The 25182-nt window shown below is 36.7% G+C and overlaps 3 protein-coding genes and 2 pseudogenes across 7 annotated transcripts; 3 read left to right on the top strand and 2 right to left on the bottom strand.

Moving 5' to 3' along the window:
* The first annotated feature begins 169 nt into the window (after positions 1-169).
* LOC142553720 (protein PARTING DANCERS homolog) lies at positions 170-2855 on the top strand (annotated as a pseudogene).
* A 190-nt stretch (positions 2856-3045) lies between these two features.
* Positions 3046-7635, bottom strand: LOC142553690 (bifunctional aspartokinase/homoserine dehydrogenase, chloroplastic-like). 3 transcript variants are annotated; one of them, XM_075664140.1, is made up of 10 exons: positions 7408-7635; positions 6724-6918; positions 6072-6154; positions 5121-5337; positions 4722-4867; positions 4333-4468; positions 3994-4077; positions 3813-3905; positions 3463-3709; positions 3046-3214 (listed from the first exon to the last, which is right to left on the bottom strand). In XM_075664140.1, exons 1-9 carry the CDS (start codon positions 7615-7617, stop codon positions 3464-3466), a joined length of 1410 nt encoding a protein of 469 aa, XP_075520255.1. In that variant the 5' UTR covers positions 7618-7635; the 3' UTR covers positions 3046-3214; position 3463. The 3 variants fall into 3 exon arrangements, with proteins under 3 accessions (XP_075520255.1, XP_075520264.1, XP_075520248.1); XM_075664149.1 differs by lacking the exon at positions 3046-3214 and adding an exon at positions 3305-3378; XM_075664133.1 differs by lacking the exon at positions 3046-3214 and having other exon boundaries at positions 3305-3709.
* Positions 7636-7742: 107 nt separating this feature from the next.
* LOC142553709 (protein PARTING DANCERS homolog) lies at positions 7743-10046 on the top strand (annotated as a pseudogene).
* Positions 10047-10236: 190 nt separating this feature from the next.
* LOC142553672 (bifunctional aspartokinase/homoserine dehydrogenase, chloroplastic-like) lies at positions 10237-19402 on the bottom strand. Of its 3 annotated transcripts, none has more exons than XM_075664114.1 (19): positions 19175-19402; positions 18076-18149; positions 17589-17963; positions 16793-16881; positions 16384-16687; positions 16114-16166; positions 15815-16029; positions 15621-15708; positions 15429-15542; positions 14600-14698; positions 13916-14110; positions 13264-13346; positions 12312-12528; positions 11913-12058; positions 11524-11659; positions 11185-11268; positions 11004-11096; positions 10654-10900; positions 10237-10405 (listed from the first exon to the last, which is right to left on the bottom strand). In XM_075664114.1, exons 1-18 carry the CDS (start codon positions 19294-19296, stop codon positions 10655-10657), a joined length of 2733 nt encoding a protein of 910 aa, XP_075520229.1. In that variant the 5' UTR covers positions 19297-19402; the 3' UTR covers positions 10237-10405; position 10654. The 3 variants fall into 3 exon arrangements, with proteins under 3 accessions (XP_075520229.1, XP_075520237.1, XP_075520220.1); XM_075664122.1 differs by lacking the exon at positions 10237-10405 and adding an exon at positions 10496-10569; XM_075664105.1 differs by lacking the exon at positions 10237-10405 and having other exon boundaries at positions 10496-10900; positions 19175-19401.
* Positions 19403-20130: 728 nt separating this feature from the next.
* On the top strand, positions 20131-21918 carry LOC142553663 (uncharacterized). The gene is made up of 2 exons (XM_075664092.1): positions 20131-21110; positions 21593-21918. Exons 1-2 carry the CDS (start codon positions 20301-20303, stop codon positions 21722-21724), a joined length of 942 nt encoding a protein of 313 aa, XP_075520207.1. The 5' UTR covers positions 20131-20300; the 3' UTR covers positions 21725-21918.
* Positions 21919-25182: the final 3264 nt, after the last annotated feature.

Raw genomic sequence — 25182 nt, 5'->3', positions numbered from 1 at the left:
TAGTAATTTTGTATATACATTTACAAAATCATATACTTTTTTGGGCTTGTGGATCGATCTTGGGCCAGTCCAACCAAAATTGACGGTCATTTATTAGAGTTTGGTATTCTTTTTTGGGCTTGCGGTAAGAAGAACATTTGATTCATCATTTGTATACTTGTAAATTTTTACCTTGCATGGAAATACTTCTCCGATCTTCCTTACATATGAAGGATTGACAACCATAGTTAGAGTCATTTTTCAAGCTTATTGTTTTCTTATACAATTTTAAAATAAAACCGACTCACATTGTCATTGACCTAGCAGCAAGGAACTCACTATTTGCAAATGAAATTTTAAATGCGAGGACTAATCATAAAATGTAATTTTTTTGCAAATTTATAGTAGTTCAGCTTCCCATTTCATTATTAATTAATTGTTCAGCTAGAAAAAAGCGTACATAATTTTTAGGATCAAATTCATAGTTATGAACTCTGTCGTCCTTGGGATCAGAATTTTGCACACTGTTTGATTACACGAACAATGTATATTGTCTAAAGTTTATGATGTAGGTGGAAGTTCATACAGTTTTTACATTTAAGCACTCTTTCTTATTTTTGCCAACTTGTTACTTATTCTTTAGAGGTGTAAGAATGTTCTTGAAAATTATCATGTTTGGAAATTGACTGGGATGGGAATTTGAATATGGTGTAGGTTGCAATGGGGTTTGCATCATGAGCACCACTTGGAAAGATGGACGACACCCTTTCTTCATCAACTTTATATCCTGCTTCCTCAATGAATCCAATATTCATTCCAGGATGGCTTCCTTTTTAACTTTTTAAATATTCTGGTTTGCAGGACTTCATTTTTAACCGTGGAGGTGTATCTGCAGCTTTCATATTTGTGACTAATTGGGATTCAAACGACAATGCGTCTATCTTCAGCCGGTAAATGCTGCATATCTACCCTTTCGATTTCTGTTGCTGATATATTTTCATCTTTATTTGTATGTAATAAAGTTGATTGCTTGGTTTAGAGTTCAGAGATTGAGGGGACAGTTTGCGAACTTGTACTTGGTTGTTACCCTCCCAACAAAGGATCAAACGATTCTTTTGTTCGCTCTTATATCGTGTGATATGCCATTTTAGCACTGAAGATGCATTCTTCCTCGCATTATGCTTCATGAACTGAGCACTTGTTAATTTGTGCCTTTCCAAAGATATGGCATGGAGCTTGGTAGTCCAGCATTCATGCCTGTAAAAGACTTGGAGATGGGATTTGAGAAAATTGTCAAGGTTGTCCTTGCTCGAGGAGGTAAGATTATATTTCTCAAAGCTACAAGTTATGAGGATCCTTGACCCATTTTTATCATATGGATTTTACTGCAGCATGCAAGAGGCTGGATGTCACAGCAAAATTGAGAGCTGAGGTTTGTAATTGAACCTTTCTACATGTTTCAGTTAAATAGTGTTTCTTTGCAATTCATGACTAACAAATGTTAATGTGCTTATAGAGGGAAATATATGTGCAATCAATGAACCTCATCAAAGTGGTTACATATATTCCTGGGATTGATAATCATGATGCCAATGCGGTACTAAAATAATTTGCCGTTTCAGAAATCACACACTCTGACTCACACACAAGTATATTTACATTTGTCAACATTTGCTGCTGGTGAAACTTGGCCACTTGATACTGGTATTCATCTTATGTTCAAATGCAACTTGCATGCTTTGTAAAGTCCAAAATAGAAAGATAATATGGTTCTTTGAGTTGTTAAGCTTCTCTAAATCTTAGGATACTAGAGGTGCACGCAAGCAGAGTTGAGCTCCAGTAGTTTATTACTGGAGCTCTACTTCATGAAAACTTATAGGCTACTGGAGTTCGAGCCTAAGAATAGAACTTCTCCATTTTATCCATCATTATCCTGTCAAATCTGCAAAATTCTTTCGACGTTCATACTCGCATTTGCTAAACACACTAACTGACTGTAAAAAGAAAATCGTAAGACTATAAAATTAAGAGCAAGTGATGAAGGTATGGTTAATGTTGTTAAAGAATATGAAAGCTGACGAAGATGTATCAAAAAATTATAAAGTTTGAAAATTAGCAATAGCTTGAGCATAACAAATAAACACAAAAGAAGCAATGATATAGATAAAAATATACTCCGCATAATTGATTCAAATGTATTTTCACCTGTCAAAGTTGGCAAGTGGATCTAAAATTTCATTCCAAATCCGAGGAAATTCATTGGATGCATTATGAAACAAATTCACTAAATTGCATTCTCCCCAATATCTATCAAATTTAAGTTTCATTTTTGGCATATTTTCTTGTATAAAGTCATCAGCGCTACATGCATTCCTCTCAATTAGTTTGTCTGTCAAAGGTGAGTATCAATTTCAAAAAGTTTTGCTGGTTGTTTATCCGCACTTGATTGATGAGAATTTTGAGCATGTTGAGCTCGTGGTTAAAATTTTTACCAGTGGATCGAGCTTCTAAATTTTAATCAGGTCGAGGTCAACTAGTGCACAATCTTAGCCCGACTCCATATGAATCCCAAAGCCTTAAGCTAGATAATTATGCAGGTCGCATAGCCTACCTCATGCAAACATGTAGTGGCATTGTTAAATATTAGCTGTTTTATTTGATGATATAAGATCAAAATCCCATGGAAATACTCACATGTCAGGCTTCTTCGTTTCAGTTTAATCAAGCGATTGGTTCCATTAAAGCAATAGCAAAGGCTTCCAAGGAGTACATCAAGCATAACACTGATCTTTCGGCAGAAAAAGCTGAACTGATTGCAAAGTTCTTCAGAGATCCAAAGTATATTACCTTGGTCCCAAAATCAAATGAACGATGACTTTTTAAGCTGGCAGTTACGTGCTGTAGCTATCTTGTGTAACTTTGAACCTTATCAATGTCACGTCTTTTAGTGCACATTGCCTGTAGCATAGCAAACTGAATACTGCCAGGAAATCTTATGTTTGCCTGTTTCTGTTTTCGAAAACTAGCCAGTCATATCTTTTAGATTATTATGGCACATTCACATCATGTCATATCTAAAAACCGGGAAACAAATTCAAAAAATCCACAGGAAACAGACGCTGTGAGGACCAAATGCAAGTCTAAGATTGTCGTGATTGCTGCTCGCAGATGAGTGCTGAAGAGTTGATTAGTGCGCTCACACCATTCGGACACTTGTTTGCAGCTGACAGCATAGCTGAAAAACGAAGGCTTACTGTTTTATTTTAACAATTTATTATTCTCTACTTCACAAGGAAAAACGATAATTTGATACATGGCAAAAATATAAGCAGCAGGATCCAACAAACTTGTAATCTAGGAAGAATGCAAGAGCATCGAGTGGTTACATAATCGCCAAAACTGCAAAATTCGATGGAAAACCAAGAAACCAAAATTATCTCAAGCTTGGACAGAGCAAGACACAATGAAATGTTGAAAATTGACCTCACGACGGGGCACCAAGATAAGAGGCAAGACGCAAAATGTCACTGAATACCCCACCAGCCGTAACTTCGGCCCCAGCACCCGGACCACGCACAATCAGAGGTTGCTTAGCATACCTCTGTGTCGAGAATGCGATTATATTATCAGATCCAGATAGTTGTGCAAATGCATGTTCTTTCTTGTATCTTCGCAGTTCCACGGTTCCTTTCCGGTTGACAACATCCACTACCCCAACATATCTCAACACCTTTTCATAATTCAACAAATTAGATCACTAAATAAAAATCAATAAACAGAAAATATAACTATAATGAAGTTCAAATACAGCTACAAGTCTGAAGGACACTCACTTCACCAGCATCTTCAGCCTCCTGTCTTTGTTTTGCCAAGTCTACATCAAACTGAGACAGTTGCTGAAGAAACAATTCAGGTGATGCACTATCCTGAAATAAAAACCGTAGATAATTTCATAATCAAATATTAAGCGGTGCCTCTGTCAAACAGCCATGTACTCGTCAATACTTCACTTGCCTTTAATGGTTCTGGCACGAGGGTCTGAACTGGAATATCCGACAGTTCCAGCTTTAGTCCAGACTCTCTGGCTAGGATTATAACCTGTGCCACAACCATACAACAGACAAATTCATTCCACTTTATTCACATTTAGGAAACATAAGGACCAGGCTTGTTGTATGTCTGGCAAACAATTATGCCATTTTGCGGTAACTAGCATTCTAGCAACATGGATGCTAAAGTCCCTTTTCAGAGGCAGTGAGAGAATTTTGCTTCATTAAATCAATTTTCTTGAACAAAATGGTTAGGCACTAAAGGTGTAATGACAGAGCATGACAAAAAATTATAACACAATACCTTCCTGGCAACATCCATTCCAGATAAATCATCCCTCGGATCTGGTTCAGTGTAGCCCGCTTCTTTTGCATCTTTCACCACTTCACTGAAAGCTCGGGCACCCACGAAGTTGTTAAATATATAGCTTAAGGTCCCACTGCAACGACACATACACTTGGTGAGAAGACGTGAGTTATAACGTCCTGAAGCATTTTGATTTTTGCCTATTCAGTTGGCAGCAGGACCTAAACTTACATTTCTAGAAAAATTACACAAAACTTTAAGTATTTTTTTGTTGGGGTGGAGAGATATTACCACCCCCTGGGTCCTCCACTCCCCTGTGCATAATGATTCAAGACAGAAAAAGAGCAATCCATATTTCCTTGAGGTATGACTGGAGAAACACCAACCTGAAGATGCCTTCAATTCGCAGAATTTTATCCCCTGTCTCGAGAAGCCCTTGCAAAGTGCTAATGATCGGTAAACCAGCTCCGACAGTTGCTTCATAGAAATAATGCGTATAGGATTGACGCTGAAGAGTTCTCAATTTCAAGTACTGCACACATGACAATGTAGAAATTGAAAAATCAAATATGAAATCTTGTTAAGATATTTTCACCAAGTATGCATATAAAGCAGGTATTTTCTTAGCAGAATAAATACTTAAATGCAGACATCAACGCATAACATACATGTATAATGGGAGAGATGTAGCATTTGGATGAGCATACGGGAAATGAGACAATTCATAACAAACATTGATATTAATCAATTATTTCGGGTGTCACGTGTATGCATTCCTTTGATACCTGATCAAGGGGACCTGAATTAGCTTTCTTATTTGGAGTGATCACATGTATGCCTCTGCACAACCAATCATGGTAATGGCTAGCCACATAAGAGTCTGCAGTGCAATCTACTATAACGGTATTAGGGATGAAATGATTCCCGTGAACGTGCTGAACAAATTTCTGAATATCAGCCTTGTCTTGTTGAAGATCTCTCCATATTGACAAGTCAATCCCCCTAATTACCGACATGACATTTTAAGCCATTCAAATTATAAAATTAAACGCACTTTAAATTTAAGTGGTGTATTGATTTTGAGCATCAGTAGAACTAGAGATAACATACACAAATTGAAGAAACTGAATAGAAACATGTAGAATTTTAGGGAACCTATAGGATAAAAAATATTTCAGTAACAATTTTAAAATAGTTATAAGCATAAAAAATAAGAAGTAAAGAGATTAGAAGCTCTTTTAAGAAAAGAAGGAGAGAAATTGTTTCAAGATCTTAGACTTTTTTTTTGAATGAGATCACAAATCGATGTCATATAGGCTCTCGTAGCTTTTCTCTGTACAAATAGAAAGCTATAACTTTTAAAAAGAAAAAAAATCTATACTTCTTTTGAGTTCCAAAACATCTTATAGTATACAGGGGATCATAAGATTTTAAAGTACGTTTATACCAAACACACTCTTACTCTTACCTGTTTAAAAGAATAAAAAAGGATGGGGGAAAAATATTATCTAACACCATCTTGAACTATACAACCTCTAAAGGATCTTTCGTCAACAGAACCTCATTTTCTTTGCTCTTTTTCCTTCATCCATCAATGAAAAATTAGTTCAATCCATGACAGAAAACAATTGGTCATATTGTTGGATACATCATGATGGCAAAAGGTTGAATGAAGAAGCTCTCTTAAAACTCCCGAAATTATCTAAAAAAAGAAAAGAAAAACTCCCGAAACTTACGTATCACTTAGTAGCATAGTCCTTGATCCCATAATCCCCATTACACGCAGATCAATGTTGAACTTTTCCTTGAGGACTGCTGCCTGTACAGAGAATTGACAGACATATTAAACAAAATATAAATTATAATATGAAAATTACAATGCTAAAGATGAATCGTTTAAAATGTACTGCAAGGAACCAAAATGTTGATCCCAGTTTAAGATTTATTCCACTAAATATACTAAAACCACTTGAAAACTCCAGTAAGGAGAATTTTGGCCATAAGAACATAAAACCATACATCTGAACTATTGTAAGTAAAACATAAGAATTTCACGTTGCCAGCTTGTCCACACGAGGGGTAACCCACACATAATCAGTTGGCAGTAATTTTTGTCAATACCAAATAAATTGTCTCAAGTTCATCGCTATGATGGCGACCATTATAACACTATCTGCTTTCACAAACACTAAAACTGAATCTAATGGAGAGCAATAAAGATAATGCAAAAGGTGATCTGTAAAACATGTGCACAATTTATGATATCAAATGCATTTTCAACTGGAAAGTTAAGGAACTTTACATCCAGAAGGAAGACATAATCCAATACAAAAGAAAGTCCAGAAATTCTGGCGCCATTGGAAATTAAATTTGAAAAATCACTTATACCTGGTCCCTAAGTTGGTCAAGCAATGTGCCACCAATCAATCCTGGTCCAATAATACCCATCGATATGGTAGTTCTTGATAGATAAAATCTTGAGTGCACAGCACGTAAAGCTTTTATGCAATCTTCTCGCTTGACAACTACAGTAATATTATATTCAGAACAACCTTGAGCTATGGCGCGCACATTGATATTAGCCTGAACATTGGTCCACCGAGTCAGGAAATATATACATACAGTGGAAAAAAAGTAAAAGGAGAATCTTATTCTCTCGCAGATGGAAAGAGTATACCATGAGGGTCTTATCAAGGATGTTTCCAACATTTAATTATCACATTCGATGTTAAGATGTTAGATCATAAAAATAAGTTGGAGCCTCATCAATTTCCTTCTCCAACTTATTTTTAAGGACCTCATAAGCTCCTAACGTTTATATTTTGGAGCACACCTGCTCCCATGCTAACTTTTTACTACAGTTCAACACATTCTTCAAAACCTAAAACATCTTATTTCACGTTTGAAAGATCTTAAAAGCTTAGTCAAATCTGATACTAGAAACAGTTATGAGTTCCTTTAATCCACATTATTGAACAACAGACCAACTTGATTTTGCAGGAGCAGTAGTTGAGTACTTGTGATAGTATGGAAGACATTAGAAATTATTCAATAGTTGGTAAGTTCATTAACCTTGGCAAGAGCATTAAAGAGCGTCGCACTAACTCCAGGAGTACTCGCCATTTTCTGGCCAACCGCTGCCAGAATGCTACAATTGGGAATAACTGCAATCTGCAAACATTCAATAAGAATAATATAACACAAATCTTTTGGAAATGAATACACTGTTGTCAAACAAAGAATGCCCGTGGAAGAATAAATTATCAAAGCCATGGGCGCCATCAATTTTAACAAATTAATTTTAAATCATGCAGTTGAGTAATATTTAAGCAGATCTTGTCTGCAAGGGAATTTTGCACACTGTTTGATTACACGAACAATGTATATTGTCTAAAGTTTATGATGTAGGTGGAAGTTCATACAGTTTTTACATTTAAGCACTCTTTCTTATTTTTGCCAACTTGTTACTTATTCTTTAGAGGTGTAAGAATGTTCTTGAAAATTATCATGTTTGGAAATTGACTGGGATGGGAATTTGAATATGGTGTAGGTTGCAATGGGGTTTGCATCATGAGCACCACTTGGAAAGATGGACGACACCCTTTCTTCATCAACTTTATATCCTGCTTCCTCAATGAATCCAATATTCATTCCAGGATGGCTTCCTTTTTAACTTTTTAAATATTCTGGTTTGCAGGACTTCATTTTTAACCGTGGAGGTGTATCTGCAGCTTTCATATTTGTGACTAATTGGGATTCAAACGACAATGCGTCTATCTTCAGCCGGTAAATGCTGCATATCTACCCTTTCGATTTCTGTTGCTGATATATTTTCATCTTTATTTGTATGTAATAAAGTTGATTGCTTGGTTTAGAGTTCAGAGATTGAGGGGACAGTTTGCGAACTTGTACTTGGTTGTTACCCTCCCAACAAAGGATCAAACGATTCTTTTGTTCGCTCTTATATCGTGTGATATGCCATTTTAGCACTGAAGATGCATTCTTCCTCGCATTATGCTTCATGAACTGAGCACTTGTTAATTTGTGCCTTTCCAAAGATATGGCATGGAGCTTGGTAGTCCAGCATTCATGCCTGTAAAAGACTTGGAGATGGGATTTGAGAAAATTGTCAAGGTTGTCCTTGCTCGAGGAGGTAAGATTATATTTCTCAAAGCTACAAGTTATGAGGATCCTTGAACCATTTTTATCATATGGATTTTACTGCAGCATGCAAGAGGCTGGATGTCACAGCAAAATTGAGAGCTGAGGTTTGTAATTGAACCTTTCTACATGTTTCAGTTAAATAGTGTTTCTTTGCAATTCATGACTAACAAATGTTAATGTGCTTATAGAGGGAAATATATGTGCAATCAATGAACCTCATCAAAGTGGTTACATATATTCCTGGGATTGATAATCATGATGCCAATGCGGTACTAAAATAATTTGCCGTTTCAGAAATCACACACTCTGACTCACACACAAGTATATTTACATTTGTCAACATTTGCTGCTGGTGAAACTTGGCCACTTGATACTGGTATTCATCTTATGTCAAATGCAACTTGCATGCTTTGTAAAGTCCAAAATAGAAAGATAATATGGTTCTTTGAGTTGTTAAGCTTCTCTAAATCTTAGGATACTAGAGGTGCACGCAAGCAGAGTTGAGCTCCAGTAGTTTATTACTGGAGCTCTACTTCATGAAAACTTATAGGCTACTGGAGTTCGAGCCTAAGAATAGAACTTCTCCATTTTATCCATCATTATCCTGTCAAATCTGCAAAATTCTTTCGACGTTCATACTCGCATTTGCTAAACACACTAACTGACTGTAAAAAGAAAATCGTAAGACTATAAAATTAAGAGCAAGTGATGAAGGTATGGTTAATGTTGTTAAAGAATATGAAAGCTGACGAAGATGTATCAAAAAATTATAAAGTTTGAAAATTAGCAATAGCTTGAGCATAACAAATAAACACAAAAGAAGCAATGATATAGATAAAAATATACTCCGCATAATTGATTCAAATGTATTTTCACCTGTCAAAGTTGGCAAGTGGATCTAAAATTTCATTCCAAATCCGAGGAAATTCATTGGATGCATTATGAAACAAATTCACTAAATTGCATTCTCCCCAATATCTATCAAATTTAAGTTTCATTTTTGGCATATTTTCTTGTATAAAGTCATCAGCGCTACATGCATTCCTCTCAATTAGTTTGTCTGTCAAAGGTGAGTATCAATTTCAAAAAGTTTTGCTGGTTGTTTATCCGCACTTGATTGATGAGAATTTTGAGCATGTTGAGCTCGTGGTTAAAATTTTTACCAGTGGATCGAGCTTCTAAATTTTAATCAGGTCGAGGTCAACTAGTGCACAATCTTAGCCCGACTCCATATGAATCCCAAAGCCTTAAGCTAGATAATTATGCAGGTCGCATAGCCTACCTCATGCAAACATGTAGTGGCATTGTTAAATATTAGCTGTTTTATTTGATGATATAAGATCAAAATCCCATGGAAATACTCACATGTCAGGCTTCTTCGTTTCAGTTTAATCAAGCGATTGGTTCCATTAAAGCAATAGCAAAGGCTTCCAAGGAGTACATCAAGCATAACACTGATCTTTCGGCAGAAAAAGCTGAACTGATTGCAAAGTTCTTCAGAGATCCAAAGTATATTACCTTGGTCCCAAAATCAAATGAACGATGACTTTTTAAGCTGGCAGTTACGTGCTGTAGCTATCTTGTGTAACTTTGAACCTTATCAATGTCACGTCTTTTAGTGCACATTGCCTGTAGCATAGCAAACTGAATACTGCCAGGAAATCTTATGTTTGCCTGTTTCTGTTTTCGAAAACTAGCCAGTCATATCTTTTAGATTATTATGGCACATTCACATCATGTCATATCTAAAAACCGGGAAACAAATTCAAAAAATCCACAGGAAACAGACGCTGTGAGGACCAAATGCAAGTCTAAGATTGTCGTGATTGCTGCTCGCAGATGAGTGCTGAAGAGTTGATTAGTGCGCTCACACCATTCGGACACTTGTTTGCAGCTGACAGCATAGCTGAAAAACGAAGGCTTACTGTTTTATTTTAACAATTTATTATTCTCTACTTCACAAGGAAAAACGATAATTTGATACATGGCAAAAATATAAGCAGCAGGATCCAACAAACTTGTAATCTAGGAAGAATGCAAGAGCATCGAGTGGTTACATAATCGCCAAAACTGCAAAATTCGATGGAAAACCAAGAAACCAAAATTATCTCAAGCTTGGACAGAGCAAGACACAATGAAATGTTGAAAATTGACCTCACGACGGGGCACCAAGATAAGAGGCAAGACGCAAAATGTCACTGAATACCCCACCAGCCGTAACTTCGGCCCCAGCACCCGGACCACGCACAATCAGAGGTTGCTTAGCATACCTCTGTGTCGAGAATGCGATTATATTATCAGATCCAGATAGTTGTGCAAATGCATGTTCTTTCTTGTATCTTCGCAGTTCCACGGTTCCTTTCCGGTTGACAACATCCACTACCCCAACATATCTCAACACCTTTTCATAATTCAACAAATTAGATCACTAAATAAAAATCAATAAACAGAAAATATAACTATAATGAAGTTCAAATACAGCTACAAGTCTGAAGGACACTCACTTCACCAGCATCTTCAGCCTCCTGTCTTTGTTTTGCCAAGTCTACATCAAACTGAGACAGTTGCTGAAGAAACAATTCAGGTGATGCACTATCCTGAAATAAAAACCGTAGATAATTTCATAATCAAATATTAAGCGGTGCCTCTGTCAAACAGCCATGTACTCGTCAATACTTCACTTGCCTTTAATGGTTCTGGCACGAGGGTCTGAACTGGAATATCCGACAGTTCCAGCTTTAGTCCAGACTCTCTGGCTAGGATTATAACCTGTGCCACAACCATACAACAGACAAATTCATTCCACTTTATTCACATTTAGGAAACATAAGGACCAGGCTTGTTGTATGTCTGGCAAACAATTATGCCATTTTGCGGTAACTAGCATTCTAGCAACATGGATGCTAAAGTCCCTTTTCAGAGGCAGTGAGAGAATTTTGCTTCATTAAATCAATTTTCTTGAACAAAATGGTTAGGCACTAAAGGTGTAATGACAGAGCATGACAAAAAATTATAACACAATACCTTCCTGGCAACATCCATTCCAGATAAATCATCCCTCGGATCTGGTTCAGTGTAGCCCGCTTCTTTTGCATCTTTCACCACTTCACTGAAAGCTCGGGCACCCACGAAGTTGTTAAATATATAGCTTAAGGTCCCACTGCAACGACACATACACTTGGTGAGAAGACGTGAGTTATAACGTCCTGAAGCATTTTGATTTTTGCCTATTCAGTTGGCAGCAGGACCTAAACTTACATTTCTAGAAAAATTACACAAAACTTTAAGTATTTTTTTGTTGGGGTGGAGAGATATTACCACCCCCTGGGTCCTCCACTCCCCTGTGCATAATGATTCAAGACAGAAAAAGAGCAATCCATATTTCCTTGAGGTATGACTGGAGAAACACCAACCTGAAGATGCCTTCAATTCGCAGAATTTTATCCCCTGTCTCGAGAAGCCCTTGCAAAGTGCTAATGATCGGTAAACCAGCTCCGACAGTTGCTTCATAGAAATAATGCGTATAGGATTGACGCTGAAGAGTTCTCAATTTCAAGTACTGCACACATGACAATGTAGAAATTGAAAAATCAAATATGAAATCTTGTTAAGATATTTTCACCAAGTATGCATATAAAGCAGGTATTTTCTTAGCAGAATAAATACTTAAATGCAGACATCAACGCATAACATACATGTATAATGGGAGAGATGTAGCATTTGGATGAGCATACGGGAAATGAGACAATTCATAACAAACATTGATATTAATCAATTATTTCGGGTGTCACGTGTATGCATTCCTTTGATACCTGATCAAGGGGACCTGAATTAGCTTTCTTATTTGGAGTGATCACATGTATGCCTCTGCACAACCAATCATGGTAATGGCTAGCCACATAAGAGTCTGCAGTGCAATCTACTATAACGGTATTAGGGATGAAATGATTCCCGTGAACGTGCTGAACAAATTTCTGAATATCAGCCTTGTCTTGTTGAAGATCTCTCCATATTGACAAGTCAATCCCCCTAATTACCGACATGACATTTTAAGCCATTCAAATTATAAAATTAAACGCACTTTAAATTTAAGTGGTGTATTGATTTTGAGCATCAGTAGAACTAGAGATAACATACACAAATTGAAGAAACTGAATAGAAACATGTAGAATTTTAGGGAACCTATAGGATAAAAAATATTTCAGTAACAATTTTAAAATAGTTATAAGCATAAAAAATAAGAAGTAAAGAGATTAGAAGCTCTTTTAAGAAAAAGAAGGAGAGAAATTGTTTCAAGATCTTAGACTTTTTTTTTGAATGAGATCACAAATCGATGTCATATAGGCTCTCGTAGCTTTTCTCTGTACAAATAGAAAGCTATAACTTTTAAAAAGAAAAAAAATCTATACTTCTTTTGAGTTCCAAAACATCTTATAGTATACAGGGGATCATAAGATTTTAAAGTACGTTTATACCAAACACACTCTTACTCTTACCTGTTTAAAAGAATAAAAAAGGATGGGGGAAAAATATTATCTAACACCATCTTGAACTATACAACCTCTAAAGGATCTTTCGTCAACAGAACCTCATTTTCTTTGCTCTTTTTCCTTCATCCATCAATGAAAAATTAGTTCAATCCATGACAGAAAACAATTGGTCATATTGTTGGATACATCATGATGGCAAAAGGTTGAATGAAGAAGCTCTCTTAAAACTCCCGAAATTATCTAAAAAAAGAAAAGAAAAACTCCCGAAACTTACGTATCACTTAGTAGCATAGTCCTTGATCCCATAATCCCCATTACACGCAGATCAATGTTGAACTTTTCCTTGAGGACTGCTGCCTGTACAGAGAATTGACAGACATATTAAACAAAATATAAATTATAATATGAAAATTACAATGCTAAAGATGAATCGTTTAAAATGTACTGCAAGGAACCAAAATGTTGATCCCAGTTTAAGATTTATTCCACTAAATATACTAAAACCACTTGAAAACTCCAGTAAGGAGAATTTTGGCCATAAGAACATAAAACCATACATCTGAACTATTGTAAGTAAAACATAAGAATTTCACGTTGCCAGCTTGTCCACACGAGGGGTAACCCACACATAATCAGTTGGCAGTAATTTTTGTCAATACCAAATAAATTGTCTCAAGTTCATCGCTATGATGGCGACCATTATAACACTATCTGCTTTCACAAACACTAAAACTGAATCTAATGGAGAGCAATAAAGATAATGCAAAAGGTGATCTGTAAAACATGTGCACAATTTATGATATCAAATGCATTTTCAACTGGAAAGTTAAGGAACTTTACATCCAGAAGGAAGACATAATCCAATACAAAAGAAAGTCCAGAAATTCTGGCGCCATTGGAAATTAAATTTGAAAAATCACTTATACCTGGTCCCTAAGTTGGTCAAGCAATGTGCCACCAATCAATCCTGGTCCAATAATACCCATCGATATGGTAGTTCTTGATAGATAAAATCTTGAGTGCACAGCACGTAAAGCTTTTATGCAATCTTCTCGCTTGACAACTACAGTAATATTATATTCAGAACAACCTTGAGCTATGGCGCGCACATTGATATTAGCCTGAACATTGGTCCACCGAGTCAGGAAATATATACATACAGTGGAAAAAAAGTAAAAGGAGAATCTTATTCTCTCGCAGATGGAAAGAGTATACCATGAGGGTCTTATCAAGGATGTTTCCAACATTTAATTATCACATTCGATGTTAAGATGTTAGATCATAAAAATAAGTTGGAGCCTCATCAATTTCCTTCTCCAACTTATTTTTAAGGACCTCATAAGCTCCTAACGTTTATATTTTGGAGCACACCTGCTCCCATGCTAACTTTTTACTACAGTTCAACACATTCTTCAAAACCTAAAACATCTTATTTCACGTTTGAAAGATCTTAAAAGCTTAGTCAAATCTGATACTAGAAACAGTTATGAGTTCCTTTAATCCACATTATTGAACAACAGACCAACTTGATTTTGCAGGAGCAGTAGTTGAGTACTTGTGATAGTATGGAAGACATTAGAAATTATTCAATAGTTGGTAAGTTCATTAACCTTGGCAAGAGCATTAAAGAGCGTCGCACTAACTCCAGGAGTACTCGCCATTTTCTGGCCAACCGCTGCCAGAATGCTACAATTGGGAATAACTGCAATCTGCAAACATTCAATAAGAATAATATAACACAAATCTTTTGGAAATGAATACACTGTTGTCAAACAAAGAATGCCCGTGGAAGAATAAATTATCAAAGCCATGGGCGCCATCAATTTTAACAAATTAATTTTAAATCATGCAGTTGAGTAATATTTAAGCAGATCTTGTCTGCAAGGGAATAAGTTTGTATCTAAAGTTTTATTGAACCCTTAACTCTTACAAGTGATAGGATCAGATCACTGCTAGTATGCATGGGTAAATGAATTAAGAGTAAATGGTTGTCATAATGGTAATTTTGACAGCTTAATAACACGTTAAAATCATCAACAAGGTTGAAGACTGAGTTATATCACATAACATTGATTCAGATTAAGTAGCAGCGCTTCTTGTTGTTATAAAACAGTTCTAACATGCACATCATCCACAAATAAATGTCCTAAAAAAGCCCTTGGAGAGGAAGATTACCAAACCTTTTGCACAGGCTAATTCTTTTAGCTGTAAACTAAAGGTAAATTGTAGTTTGGAAGTAAATGGTTATTCAGAAAGTATATTGGCAAGTAATCTTTATGGAAGTAAGTAACTCGCACAGTCATATTCTCAAATACTTCATATAATATACTCTCACCAAAAAATGCTGATTTACCTCATCATACATACATACGGTCATATATATATATATATAGAACGCTTGGCATGATAGATCCAAACACTTGGTTAAAGACAAACAACCTGAGAGAGACGGCCGGCATCCAGTGCCTGACGAAACCTAATTTCTAAAGCTGCAGCTACAGCCTTAACCTCCTTCTCAGGAACAGCAAAACACACAGAGTGCTCGCTACTAGCCTGCATTGAAGTAAATCAAGTAAGATCCTCTATGAAAGTGATTGTAAACTAAATCAAGAGAGAAGAAAACAGGTATACCTGGGATATCATGATTACATTAGCTCCAACATCCTTCACGGCGCCGAAAATGTCACTGGCAGTACCAGGAACACCAGCCATTCCAGTCCTGAGAAGAAAAAAATGTGAGCAATAGCTCAACCATGGGAATGGAAGGAAAAACAAAAACTGAATGCGCACCATAGCTATCATCATAATATAAATTGAAATCTCACCCTTCAACATTTACAAGGGCTAAATTGTCGATTGTAGCAAATCCTTTAACTGGAGAATCCACCCTATGGCAATCTTCAATTCCAAAACCAGCAGGACGACAGATTACTGTACCAGGTGCAGCCAGGTTGAAGATGTTCCTTATAACAATTGGAATGTCGTATTTCATGACAGGAATAATTGTACGAGGGTGTAAAACATTTGCTCCAAAGTATGACTGCGCATGTAAATAATGATCACTAATAAGTGAAATGTTGAGACATATTACTACCAAAGACATCGGAAAGTATAGTTAAGACACCATTTCCCAAGCCTCCTGATATGACAACTGCTTCAATATCACAGCCTCGCTGACTGCCAAATGAAAACATAAGAGGCAAAAAATAGCAGAATGATTCATCAATAATATCATGAATGCTCCTTGATAGCTAAAAGAATAGATTAAGGAAACAGAAAATGATGCAGTAGATCCTCAATATATTTATTCAAAAGGATCAGGATAGTGGAATAATATAGAAAAAATGTTCTGATGTCTTCCAACTGATACAATACGAGAATGAGAGGAACAAACCTTTTCTGGGGTCCGCACTGTACACACCATCAACGTCAGTCCAAATAGTGACTTGGCGTGCTTTAAATAAAGCACCCATAATTGCAGCCGAAAAGTCACTTCCATCTCTTTTTAAAGTCGTAGGTATATTCTGAGGTGTACTGGCAATAAACCCAGTCGCGATAACTGTTTTAGCCAAATTTTGAGAGTACCACTTCTCAAGCCTTCGGCTTGACTCCAAATAATCTGGATCAACTTGATTAGAACTTGTAGGATTTACAATAAGTACATCTCGCGTGTCCATAAAAGTGCACTCCACCCCACTCTACAATACCAGGTAAAGAAATGCTATGATCAAATTGTTTCACAGAACTAGCAAAGTAGACATAATCATATCCCTAAAACAAAAAGGCTTCAAGATAACAAACACCTTTCTGACAACAGCTGACAGCAATTGGGCGGACCATAACTCACCATGTCCCACAACAAAGTCTGAAAAAGATTCCGTTGCATGACCAGCTGCAGTTCAGGATGAATTTCATAGGTCATTACAAAATAAAACAGCATGCTTGTCACTAAAGAAAGTATAGTTTGTTGAGGAAGAAAAGAAAATCAGTAGTTCATGTTCATGAGATTAATTTCAGGATACAAATATTAATAAGTGTGCATGTTTGCTCACGAACATGGTTTCAATAGTTCGATATTTTTGATAATCCAGGTTGATGATGAATCCGGTTTACTGATTGTGAAACACTTAATTACTTGAATCCATAAATGGAATTATTTTATTTTTTCTCCTAATGATTCTAATCAAATCCCTTTTTAGGACACAACATTGGTACATTGGATAATGGGGAGGTCCAGATGTCCATCTGGATGATTCAATAGGATAGTCAAGCTCAAGTCGGAATGGATAATCTTTGCAGAAACAAAGGCCTAATGGAAACTAAGATGGCGATCTGTGCGTAAATGGTAGCAACCACCCCCTAATAACAAAAACAAATTTGTTATGTAATTCTTCTAAAAGAACCAAGTTACCCCCATCCCACCACACACACACACACTCTGATACGTCTTAACGCCCTCGGTGCAAATTATGAGTCACCCCTGTTTACACTAAACAAATGACAGCACTACTGTAGTAAATGGGTCAAAACCATTGATATAAGGATAATTATTTCTGACAAAAAAAACTACTTCTTAGGCATTTCACATGCATGACATACCAATGTGTATTGCACGTAACATTGCCTTAAGGTTATTAATATCCTCATGCAATCGAGCCAAGAAATTAGCCAGTTCATCCCCTTCAAGTAGATCAACTGCCGTCAACTTGTGCTTTTCTAGAACAGCTTCTAATGCAATTACATAGGAATCATCCCGAGACTGTGCCTTGTATATGAGATCATACATCATGTCGGTCACCTTTGACATAGCAGACACAACAACTAATTTTCTCTCTGACTCATCCTTAACAATAATGTTAGCAACATTTTGGATCCTTTCAGAATTTCCCACGCAGGTGCCACCAAATTTATGAATAGACCAAGTGTCACCCTTCGGAAGTTGAGCTTTTCCAACAGCTTCATCCAGTAAAATATCTAGAAATATAGTCATCATCCCGGAAAAATATAGTTCATTAGTGACGCTAGATTCTGTTATTTGTTTGAAACTTTGAATCCCTATGAAAAGGTGAAAAAAAAAAAAAAAAACCTGCACTAGTAACTGATGCAAAGATATTGAGCTTATACGAATCCGTCCCTTGTAACCGCGAAAAATGACCTGTTCTGTGGATAAAAATAACATAAATCTTCAGCTAATGCATAAGAGAGTAAAAATAATTTAACAAACGTCCATAAAAAACTGCAATTCTACAGCTTCCAAAATTAAACTGTTTACAGATAAAGAATGACAATTAACGAGAAGATAAACCTACAAAACTAAAGATCATGCTGGAATGTTACAATAAACTGAAGAGTGCTTTTTCCTTGTTGCTCCCCTGTATAATGGAGAGATGTCAATTCCAAAAGTAACTTTCGGGAGTTATGTCAGTGATTTGCTAGTTCCAAAAGGTGGTTGTAGAGAAAACATGGATTTCCTCTTTTTTTTTTTATGTCTGAAATGATAAAGGGATAGAAGAAGAACAATTTTTTATCGTGAAAAATTGAATTATTTCAACCAACAAATGGTTCGATTCTATCTTAGAACGGTTCAGGACCAAGCGAAATTTTGGACAAGATGTAACTTGTAATGTTCTATAAACTGGAATTAAACAGACAACCACTAAAGAGAAGCAATCTCAAAGTCACGAGACAGAACAAAACGAGAAGAAACTAGTATCCTAGGCAATTCAAGAAATAAACCACGATAACAGATGATACGTCTTTCTACAAGCTCTGGCCGTGCTATCCACAGTACAACATTTAATTTATCTAAAATAATGAATTGCACGACCACATTCATAAAAAATAAAATTAAATATTCTTTAAAGCATACATGCGAATTTCGTACAAATATTATTTAACCTGGTGATCCAGTAGAACCAACCCAATACACGATTTAAAATTAGTTCTGCAAAGATTGTAAATTTAATCGCTATGATTGGATTCCAAAAACATACAACTGGGGAAAAAAACACCGTCCCAGGTGGCTATGCAGACAGTGAATCATCAATTTATTTACTACTTTCAAACCCCAGAACATAACTGAAATCTTTAAGCGTCCAGGTGAGGAAAAACTGGAAAGAATTGAACAAACAATAGAAACGAAATGCCCCACTTTTTTCCAGCCAAGAGACACGGGAGTTGGCTACCTGGAGAGTGGAGGGCGTTGAAGGAGACTTAAATGATGGATCTTGGTTGGCGGAGCCAATAATTTGTCGTGTTTGAAGAACGGGCATGATGACAGATTTTGTAGAGAAGAAGTGAATGCCATTTCCCTTCTCCGCCGTTGGGCGTTGTACTTTTGCGGCTGCGTGTTTTACAGTAATAATACATATAATTGATGAGTCAATCTGATACCTGATGCTGAATTCCAGTCTCTCTCGATAATAATAACAAATTATATTATGTTTTATCAATCAGTTTATAAATAATTATTGTTTTACATTTTTTTTATTATGAATGCTATTTAAATTTTTTAATAATATAGTAAATAATATTTTTATAAATTAAAAAGATTAAAATATTTTTTAAGTTGAATAAATTAAAAATAAATAGAAAAAAGATAGAGAAAAAAAAAAGCAAAAGAAGAATTTAACCTATGAAATTTATGAACAAATGTTTTATTAGCTAAGCTAAAACTTTATTAATATATATATATAATTATTAAAACACGTCATGATACTAAAAGTTAATTATTACAAGTGTTTTACACTTAATAAAATAGTTTAAATATTTAAAAATTATAAATTTCAACTCAATATTTAAATCAACGAAAATATCATTAATACAGAATTGAATACATTACAATAAAAAAAGAAGTGAGATTTATGCAGATTTTGGTTTTGTTTCTACATAATAATCATGAAAAAAAACAGCAGAAGGAGAAAGAGCTTTAAAGTTCGCCATATTAGGTTATTCTCAAATTAAATCAAAATAACATATTTTCTTTGGGTAAATAAATACTATATTTATGCAAAAAATACTCCCTATTTTTATAGTCTAACTAATACTTTTTATCTCCTTAACTTAATTTTGGCCTTACAGGAAAAAAATTATTTAAATTGAAAATTTTAAATATAATAATGTTTTTATTAAGAATAAAAAATGCACTCAACGCTACTTTTTCTCCAGCTTTCCTTCTCCTCGCATCATAATATCATCCTTCCGAACCTTTCCTTTTTCCCTTCACACTCCGAAATCAAACCATATCCGCCATTTTCTCTCCTTGCAATCTACTCAGATTTTACTGAGACTGACCCTTCTTCAATTTTGTATATGGAAAATATCTTAGAGGCTACTGATGAGTTTCAAGATTGGGAGGTTCTCCCCTCCAACTCCTGTCTTAATTCTGGCGACTCTTTCCATGATATTCGTTCTGGACCCTTTATTCAGAACAACCATTTCTCCTATGACGCTCAGAGTTCTTCCTTGGAGGATTTCGATGATAATAAATCAGCAAACTCAGGTAATCCCAGTTGGATTGATCCCGGGTCGGATGAGAACCCCGTTCGCTACCTTTACAAGGAATCCGGCGAGTTCTGGTCGGATTCCAGCAGTGCCCAGTCCGATGACCTCAGAACTTGCGATTCTGTGGGGGGAAATGGGTCTATTCTTTCCCAAATGCAAGCGGGTTCAGAAGGAACGGGGGAAATAAGTGATGGAACGGTGGAAAAGACGGAGGGTTTGGATAACTTATGTTCCGAATCCGCTCGAATTGTGGAGGTTTCTGATAAATTGGATGACTCTATCCAGATTTCTGTTGTGGGTATTGACTGTGACACGAGTTCGTGTGATGTGGTGGAGGCTTCAGCCGTAGAAATGCTCCAAAACGAGCCGATCGGACGCGTGGGTGGCTCTGTTGTGAACGGGAATGGAAACCATAAACCTGTTGAGATAAAAAAGAGTGGTGTGTTGTGGTGGAAGATGCCAATGGAGTTCCTGAAATGCTGTTTGTTCAGAATGAGTCCGGTTTGGAGTTTATCTGTTGCGGCTGCTGTGATGGGGTTTGTGATTCTGGGCCGCAGATTGTATAAGATGAAGGCTAAGACCAAAATATTGGAGATTAGGGTTGCTTTCGATGATAAGGTCAGTGTATTTTCGTTGATTATTTTTGTGCTGTTTCAGATATTAACACTGCCCTGCATCAAATTCTCGAAATCAAAGTTGTCAATATAATTCCGTTGATTATCTGAAAATAGTATTGATCATTGATCATCGGTGTGAAAGATTGCATTTTTTTATTTCCTGGAAATTGTGACTGTCTTTACGTTAAGTAGTGTAAACTGCATTCTTGAGCGTATTGCCGATATAAAAGACCTTCATACTTTGTTACTGATCCAAAACAAGACCCGTAAATTGAATGAATAGTTTCGCATGCTTATTCTTTCTAGAGCCAGGGGCCTATATAGCCCAAGAGAACGCCATATGTTGATGAAATCTTTGAAGTAAAAAATGACTCTCAGTTTGCATGTTGAGAATGTCTTAACGTGATACCATAGCTTATAAAATGTTGTACCAAGTTTGTGACACCGAAAGTTGTTTTCTTGGGCGTAATTTCCACTTTGCAGAAGGCATCTCAGGTCATGAGCCATGCTGCGCGTCTGAATGAATCATTTTCAGTGGTGAAGCGTGTCCCTGTGATTCGGCCTTCGCTGCCTGCTGTCGGGGTTACAACTTGGCCTGCAATGAGTCTCAGATAAGCATAGTTTGTTTATCCGTTAGCTGGAAAGAAGATATTTCTTGTCATGTTGAGGACGAGAGAATCATCTGTAGGCTTCAATTCTCTCCTCTGTATAATATTGTTGATTTGTTTGTTTTGCCTTGAAGATTTGTTTCCGTGTGTGTAATCTAAAACTTTTACTTGCTTGTTTCATGGCATCCCTCGATTTTTCTATTCATCTTATTATAGATTTTGTGCAAAAAATGCATGATGTACAATCGAAGTCGTAGCACTATATTTTCTGTACAAACACCAGACTCAAAATTCAGCATTAATGTTAGGACTATATTCCATCTTATGTTTCTTGTTTTGATTTTGTTAATGTAAGATGAATCGGACATTTGGTTTCTTGAATTCCCACCATAATAAGATCTCAAACACAACACACAAGAACTTATGTTGACGGAGGTCGTGGGGGCAAATTTTTTTTAAAAAAAATTTTAAAGGAGGCAAGAGCAAATATTAGAGGAGAAAGTAAAAAATATATAATTATTTTTAGGTTCTTAGTAAATTAAATTAAAAAATGGAGGAAAATCGCACCCATCGGCTCTCTCTTAGCTCCGTCACTGTCCACGTGAGAATCAACCGACTTAATGGATCAACAAGAATGTACGAGTACAAGCACAAGATTACAGCAACAATCTAAGACCAATGAGTCATTTCCCTCATCTACAGCGTCACGTCCAGTGATCCCTTGCAGTCTCTCTCTCGTTTTCGTTCTCGTTCGTGATGACTCGGAAGATTAAATGATCATCTGCCAAAAGAAATGAATCCCACTTCCTTCTCTAAAACCATGCACTTTAAGTAGACTTACCAGTGGATCAAGTCACCAAGTCTTCCGCCTTCTTTCTGATTGGATACATATATCATTTTGTAACTGCTTCGACCGACTGCTGTTATGGCCATTAACCGGAGCAGCCAGTCACATGTGGTTCCCAACACAAACGAAGATCCAACCTATGAGATACATTGCCTACAGATTTCCAGTCCATGGATCGAGACCTAGTACAACTTTCAACGAGCGATTCATTTCTTACACCCCTGCTTCCCAGGCTGCTCTCATCCTGACCAAGACAGACTCATACTCGACCTTGTTGTTAGAAGCTCGGAAATCCAACCTCACTGCGATTTTAACCTTTTTTCCCGGATGGGGAGATCAGGACGACTCTCGCACCACTACCTTCCTTATTAGCTACACCATCCACAAATATCTTCCATACTTCCTCTTGCCCGAGGTGACTCATCTCGATCAGGAGATATGACAAGGCTTTAATAGCATCTCTCGGCAGATATTCATTATCATATTCTCCTAATTTCACTGTCCACTTCACCAAACTTTTCGAGATATTAGGGTGAGTCATGATTCTATTGAGTGAGATGTTGGTGAGTACTAAAATATGATGAGACATGAAATAAAGCCTCAACTTTCTTGTTGTGATCACCGGGGCTAAGTCCACATTTTCTACTTTAGTTTACCTCAACTCGGGCATCTTGAGGGGATTACTGACATAATAGACGGACTTTTGATCAGGTTCTTCCCCTCGAACTAGTATTGAGCTAACAACGTGCTCAGTTGCAGACAAATACACCCACAATTTCTCCTCGGGATCGGGCTTCATCAAGACTGGTAGAGTAGCCAGGTGATTTTTCAAATCTTCGAGGGCTTGCTCGCATTTGTCGTCCCTTCAAAAATTTTGTGTCTTCCTCAATACTTGGAAGAAGGGATAACTGCGATGTATTGACCTAGAGATGAATCAGAACAAAGCAGCAATCTTCCTTGTAAGACACTGAACTTCTCTGACAGGTTTTGGAGACGTCATCTCCACAATTGCCCACTTTTTTCTAGGTAGACCTCAATCCAACTCTCTGTCACCATGTACCCGAGAAACTTCCCACTCTTGACCCCCCAATGGTACAGTTAGCCGGATTCAATTTCACCCTGTATTCTCTAAGAGTTGAAAATGTTTCCTCAAGATAAGGGATGAAACAAGCTCTTGCCCGGGATTTGATCAAGATATTATCCATGTATACATCAATGTTTATACTGGCATGTCTTTCAAAAATCTTGTCCATCAACTTTTTGTAAGTGACCCCATCATTTTTTAATCTAAATGGCATGACCACGTAACAAAATATACCCCCGAGGTAATAAAATTAACCTTGTTCTAATCTTCTTGGGCCAAAAAAATTGGTGGTGTCTGTGATAAACATCCATGAAACAAAAGAGCTCATACCCCGAGGTAGAATCCACCAACTGAGCAATCAGGGGCAAGGGATAGTAATCTTTCGAGCAGACTTTATTCAGGTCCTTGAAATCCACAAACCTTGAACGGTCGTGTTTCTTCTCAACTTCTCTAGAACATCGTCTTGCATTCGAGGGACTGTTAGAACACTTACCGAAGATTTTGGATGTCACCAAAACACCGTAACAGCATCATTTGCCAAATTCCTTGCATGTTGCGCGTCGAAATTTTCAGGCCATGACATTCTCCTTCACCTAAGCGACGAGCTTGTAGCCTTGGAACATCGGGCCATAGGAACCTCTCAAGCCTTTCACCTTCCATGCTGCACTCGACTTGTGCAGTCCGCTTCCCATGGTTTCACCACTTTGCACCTCTATTGTGTGAACTCTTCAAGGTGCTCCACTTGTTTGTCTCGACTAGGGTCTTTGGATAATTTAAAATCATTAGTATTGATTGCAACAAAGGCTTAAAGAATTAGCAAGACCTGTAAAAAATTGAACAAAAAATTTGATTTGCGCGTTCTTCTCAGAGCCAGTGGCCTATATGGCCCAAGAGAACGTCGTACAATGATGAAATCGTTGAAGTAAAAAATTATTCTAAGTTTGACCTTCCGGAGAACATCTCAACACCACACCATAATTTATAAAATGCATTACCAATGTAGTGATACCGAACTTTAAAGTTGTTTTCTTTGGCATCGCTTTCATTTTGCAGAAGGCATCTCAGGTCATGAGCCGACGTGCTACTCGTCTGAACGAATCATTTTCTAAGGTGAAGTGCGTTCCTGTCATTCGGCCTTCGCCGCCTGCCTTTGGGGACTCGGGGTCACAACTTTGCCAGCAATGAGTCTTATATAAGCATAGTTTATTGTACCCAGTAGCTGGAAATAAGGCATTATCATCTGTAGGCTTCAATTCTCTCCTCTGTGTAACATCATGTGATTGGTTTGTTTGCCTTAAACTTGAATGATTTTGCTTCCGTGTATGTATCTAAAACTTTGTTATGCACTTATGCCTGTTTCATGGCATCCCCAGACTTTTTCTGTTCCTCTTATTTTATAGTTTTTGCAAAAAATGAATGCGATTCATTATCAGAATTCTCATTCATTTCCAAAAATCCAAAATAGCTTGGGTTCAACATGTTTTAGTATTTTCAAAAAATATTTTTGGTAACATATTCTTGAAAATAATTTAGT

This window comes from Primulina tabacum, chromosome 1 (assembly GCF_025594145.1).
Source record: "Primulina tabacum isolate GXHZ01 chromosome 1, ASM2559414v2, whole genome shotgun sequence".
Lineage (NCBI taxonomy): Eukaryota > Viridiplantae > Streptophyta > Magnoliopsida > Lamiales > Gesneriaceae > Primulina > Primulina tabacum.
The sequence above is the reverse complement of the archived record's forward strand: the minus strand, read 5'-3'. Positions and strand labels throughout refer to the sequence as shown.